Source organism: Ceratina calcarata, unplaced genomic scaffold (genome assembly GCF_001652005.2).
Source record: "Ceratina calcarata isolate Rehan_Ccalc_2016 unplaced genomic scaffold, ASM165200v1 scaffold211.2, whole genome shotgun sequence".
Lineage (NCBI taxonomy): Eukaryota > Metazoa > Arthropoda > Insecta > Hymenoptera > Apidae > Ceratina > Ceratina calcarata.
The window spans coordinates 19,841-25,267 of record NW_017142786.1 but is presented as its reverse complement, the minus strand read 5'-3'; the positions used below and the strand labels follow the sequence as shown (position 1 = coordinate 25,267).

At 41.0% G+C, this 5,427-nt stretch overlaps 1 protein-coding gene across 2 annotated transcripts in view; it reads right to left on the bottom strand.

Annotated features, from left to right (window-relative positions):
- Nucleotides 1–5,144, bottom strand: part of LOC108622271 (zinc finger protein castor homolog 1) — a 47,082-nt gene extending 41,938 nt beyond the window's left edge. For both annotated transcript variants that reach the window (XM_018020047.2, XM_018020046.2), the window contains exon 1: nt 4,731–5,144. In XM_018020047.2, the coding sequence (XP_017875536.1) occupies nt 4,731–5,111 (381 nt within the window). In that variant the 5' untranslated portion in view covers nt 5,112–5,144. The remainder of the gene's footprint in view (nt 1–4,730) is intronic.
- Between the last annotated feature and the right edge of the window lie 283 nt (nt 5,145–5,427).

Here is a 5,427-nt window from a genome sequence, read left to right as displayed (position 1 = left end):
AAAAAAAAAAAATACGTTTCAACTTCTCTTTTTTAAACACTGCAAATTGAATCTTTCGATTATATCTTTTTCTATATGAAATTTCCTGATAAATGTACGAAGTCTGCAATCTATAAATAATAAATCAAAATTGAATCGACGTAATGAACTAAAATATTTTTTACTAAACTCGTTCACTCTCAAGATTGTTAAAAAAAAAGAAACGTATACAATAAACCGGGAACGATTCCTTTGAGGAATTACGTATCGATTTGAAGAATTGACTCTTTTGTTCTATTCGCTACGGCATTAAGGAATAAACGTATGCAGGTTATAAAAGGACAAAAGCGAAGTGCAGCGAGGAGGGAAGAGCCGGCGACCCGGTAGCGCCGATATTCCAGACATCGGAAAGTCAATACGACTGCCACCAGGCAGGAAATTTCGATTGCAGAGTAGGTCCAGAGCCGTTGCGAGCCGTGGACTTTTTGTAGTGGCACGAAACGAAAGGAAGGAAGCGGCGATCATAGAAATAAATAGAAAGAAAATATCCGCGGAATACTGTGTATGCAAGTTGGCTAAGAGGACGACACAACGACAAGGAAGAAGAAGTAAAAGGAGTGGAGTAGGAGGAGGAGGAGGAGGAGGAGGAGGAGGAGGAGGAGAAGAAGGAAGATCGGGGCACGAAAAGGAAGAGCGAGGAGCCTTGCAAGGGTAGGAGAGGTGGAGGAGGTGGAGGAAGAACTCGATACCGGGGCGAAAGATAGACGAAGAGAGGAACGGAGAATAATACAAGAAGGAGGAGTGGAACGAGGGGGGATGGGGTGAGGCGGGGGGGCACCGGGAGTGTATAGAGGTATATGAGAAAACAATAGAGCTGATTTGCAAACAATAGAATAACGTTAAGAGTCGAGTATTATACGCCGTTGTTACTTCTTGTGCCATAACGCCGGAGAGCATATGCCTATTAATATTCAAAGGCGAAAATAATGTAAACGACACGACAAAAATCGGGGGAATAATTTCAATTCTCCCCGTATGGGATTCCAACCCGTGCCGTGCCGTGGCCCGATACGAACCGAGCCCTCCCGGGCCATTTCGTGTCTCCTCTCCTCGTCCCTTCCGCGGGCTTTTACATGCCCGTTTATACACGTATTTAGCTCGGTCGCTCGTACGTACGTACGTACGTACGTACGTGCGGTTAAGGTTACTGTACCGGTCCCATTGCGAAACACACCGTGCCCATCGTTTCTCGCGAATTTCCCTCCATTGACTTCTCGCGAATCATTTGAATCGAATACTACCAACCCAGGCTTTACTCATACGATTCTCTGCCGAAGCAATTCATTAAAAAGAATCGCAATTCCCAAAAGTGAAAGAATTCACGAATTACTCCTAATAAATAATTTGCAGAGAGCACAAATGTGTTTGTATAATGATTTATCGTACAAAATGGTTTGTCTAGAGATTCGTTAACCAAGGTATGAGATTTTCTCGAAAGGAACACCTAAAATAAAAAAATTGCCATATTTTTGAACTTATCTCTTGATGTACGATTACCCCTTCCATGGTTGTACCGTAACCCAACATAACTTAATTTAATTTAACTGAGACACCCTATATAAGATAGAGGAATTGTATATTTCACGCGAGATCGCATCATCTCCATTTAATTTGCATAACAATATTTAATATAAAAGACAAAAGCTCGGTTTCTCAATCCCAGGTGTGGCGCGGAGCGACGATCACTCTACACGCAACAGGGATTCCATACTACTGGAATCTAACGCGGCATGTGAGACGTTTATCGAATATGTAGGGTGTGTCGAAGAATGGCGTAGAATGTTAATTGTTCGTTTTAGAAAGTTTAATACCCGGTGTCCTGACGCGACGAGCGAATCGAGCCGAAACCATACGAGCTTCACCCGAACCGAGGCGACAATTATTATTTTTGTAGCTCCGGGAATTCCGCGTTTTATTAACCATTGTGAAGGAAAAATGCCGGACCAATCGCGAGTCCGTGTTCTATCGGTTTTATGAACAGTTCCAAGGATAACCGGTTTAAACCGATCGGTTCTTAAGCAATTGTTATCTAATCGGGACTACGTGATAAGGTGGCTTGCAAACCTCGTTTAGAAATTTTGCGAGGAAATTATCTCGATTTTTCCCATTCACACAGGCTTCTTATTTTCTGTGGTGAGACCGTCGGAGCCGATTTGTTCGGAAAAATTGGTATTGCGAAATACGAGGGGAAGGGATTTGTCAATTGTCCTCGATTATTTTACGGGAACACGTCTAAACGAATTAGGGTCAAGAATCAGGGTCCAGATTACGGGCAATGCGTATCGAGAGACGAATTATTGGCCCCAGGCACTAGTAGCTCCGTGGTTCCAGGAACCCCTGAATTATTCTAACGCGCGTATTTCCCGCTGGAAAGAGACTTTACGAGCCTTCACTCATCACCACCGGAGCCATCAAAACCGAACACCCGACGCGATGATTCACAACCATCTGCGTACTATTATTTTTCAACTGTCATTATTCCTTTCAATTATTTTTAGATTGATTCAAAACTATTTCTGGTTTCACTGGAAAACCTTCCTGGAAGAATTCTTAAGAGAATGGGAAAGAAGAACGACTTCTTGATGGAAACATCCTCCGGAGATTCGCTGAACGGGAAGGGAAAATGAACGAGAATTGGGTGACGACGGAAACGATTTCGCGTGGCGTTAACGCATCGTCAGATGTTGTTCTTGGACCGCGTTCAATTTTTCAGAACAACCGCGATGATTTCGGCCTCCATTCATCAGTGAAGTCAATCGAAAATAACAGGACACAATGTATGTTACAATTAGCATTCGCTAATGATCATCTTCGTTTATGGAAACAGTTATCAAAGGATATAATTTAAAGAGACCTAATCTAATTAATTATTTACTCAAACTGAGTTAACTACTACCTCCAGGCTGTAGACATGTCCGAAACCTAATACTGAAGCTTGTGTTTACAGTGATTCACGAAATTATTCGACTATCTTTCAAAACTAAATAATTTTTTAGAAATTGGACCAAGCAATATAATTTAGGATAGCAGGACGCTAGAAGATTTTACTATGGAATATGTAAAAAGAATTTGTCACATATTTTCATTGCTTGAAATTGCGAAGGAATAAATGTTTCTGAATTTTGTTTATTATGGAATCACCAATAACAATTTTGTAATTAGACTTAAGAGAAAATATAGTAAACTAAGTCTTCCAGTATTTCACAGAAAACTATGTTTTTTAGCCCAATATTAAAAATTAAATTGTTCAGTTTTAGATATTCGAATCCATTCTTTCTTCAACCATAGTTTTTATGTATTTAGCAGTATTAGACATGCGATGGTATTCTGTACACAATGCAGCTGAATAAATCCATAAGAATGTGATGAGTTTAAAATGAGGAAAAAAGAAGAAAGCGAAACTATCACGTCTGATCTTTCGAAATAATAAGAGGTAGCGTTTCCTGTAACAAGGGAAACGGCAATCAGCGAGGGAATTCAATTAAGGACGACTTCCAAAATTTCGTACAAGACTGCACGGTGAATTAGCCGTCACGTCGCGTCGCCAGCCACCAATAAATTGAGATAATTACTTTCATATAATTGGCACACGCGCGGGCACCGAGGAGGAGCGTGGTCGCTGGCGTTGATCGTTAAAGTGGAAACAAGTTGAACGAAATCCAACCGTTCCTCGGGTCCGCGTGTAGCAGATGCTCGGGGCATGTTGACAATCCGGTGTCACGTCATCATCAACGGGTCCGGCGAGGCGCGCGGCGTGTCCGCGGGCGCTGTTATAATCGATCTACGTCTCCGAGTCACGGTTTAAGCTCGATTCACAGTGCCAAATACGAGGAAATTAATTTCAACAGATCAACTTTAATCAGGAATTGTAACATTCACACATTATGTATGTATAATCAAAATCTTAGGATATACATTGCTGGAAGTAGTTCCCATGTGCGTCGAAAGTGTAGATAAACCCATAAGAAGAGATACAGTTCATCTAGATGCTGTCTTTTTCCACTGCAAGGAATTCTCTATGAAATTGCTTCAAAATTCTGATGCCAGTAGATTTAATGTTAAAAAAATATAGTCTTTACTTAACATGATAAAACTGTACCATGAAGGAAGGAAGGAAGACAATTCCTTATAATATAAACTAATACAATTATAATTTTTCCCTCAAAATATTGCACGTACCTCTGATTTAAAAAACTCCTTAAAAAAAATTTTTGTCTCAATACTATGAATTTTGATTTCAAGTAAAAATGGCGAAACGAAAATTGTTCTGCCATATTAAACTTTAACAAACAAAACTATATCATTTGTTATATTGTTAAATCTTTAATTAGTATTTAAGCTGGTACCAAAGTGAAGTGACAGTATTAAATTACGTTCAAATGTAAAAAATAGAAATATAGTATAAACTATCGACAGCTTCAGTCTTAATAAAAGAATTGAATAACGTAAGCACGAATGATTTTTGTTTTGAATTACTGAAGTCGAGAATTAAAATATTAACTAATGCTCACTAAATTTAACGAAGCTGAATTGCTCTTTTTGTCGCGCGGGTTCCTCTCAGGGAGAATAGCGCGAGGGAAAAGGAGGAAAACAATCAATTTCCGTCGAGCATACGAAACGGCGAAATGAAACGTAACGAAAGGGGCGAAGTCCCGTCTATAGCAGCTAATTAATTCGTTGGACTGACTCACCCTCGACTCCTCGGGCTCCTCCCGCCTCACGTTCTGGAAAAGAACGCTGCCCATTTGGACCTGTAGATTCTGTTGCAGCAACTGCGCCAACTGGGGGTTCTGCGAGAGGATTGCTGGGTTCTGTTGCAGCAATTGCGCCAGTGCCGGATTCTGGACCAAAATCTGGCTCAGGGGCGAGTTTGGGATCGCCTGAGCATTTGACTGCTGTGGCTGCTGTTGTTGGTGATGCTGATTGGATTCTTGCTGCTGCTGCTGTTGCTGAAGACTCGGAGAATTGGCGTTGGACGTTTGACAGGACTGCGACAGGTTTCCGGGAGGCGGATTGTGCCGCGGTGGACTCTGGGGGGTGTGCGGCGGCGTCGGCGGGCTCCCCGGAGCCATCGACGAAGCATCCTTCTCCTCTTTCACTTTCACCTTCCCTGCAACAAACAGTTGCCCCATTGCTTTCACAAAAGTTCACAGAATCGATAATAATCTGCTACGAATTTCATAAATCAACTGCTTCCCTTTGGAAAGGAATTAGTTTAAAACATCAATTCATTTGTGTAACGAAAATTTAATAAAATGAAATAAAATAACAGGAATTGTAAGAACAGATGATTTGTTCGTTGGTGGATCTCTCAAACATTCCAAGAGAACTCTAATCTCAATATCTCTGATCCTTAGTCCTAGTGTAATAATAAAAAATCGTAGAAAG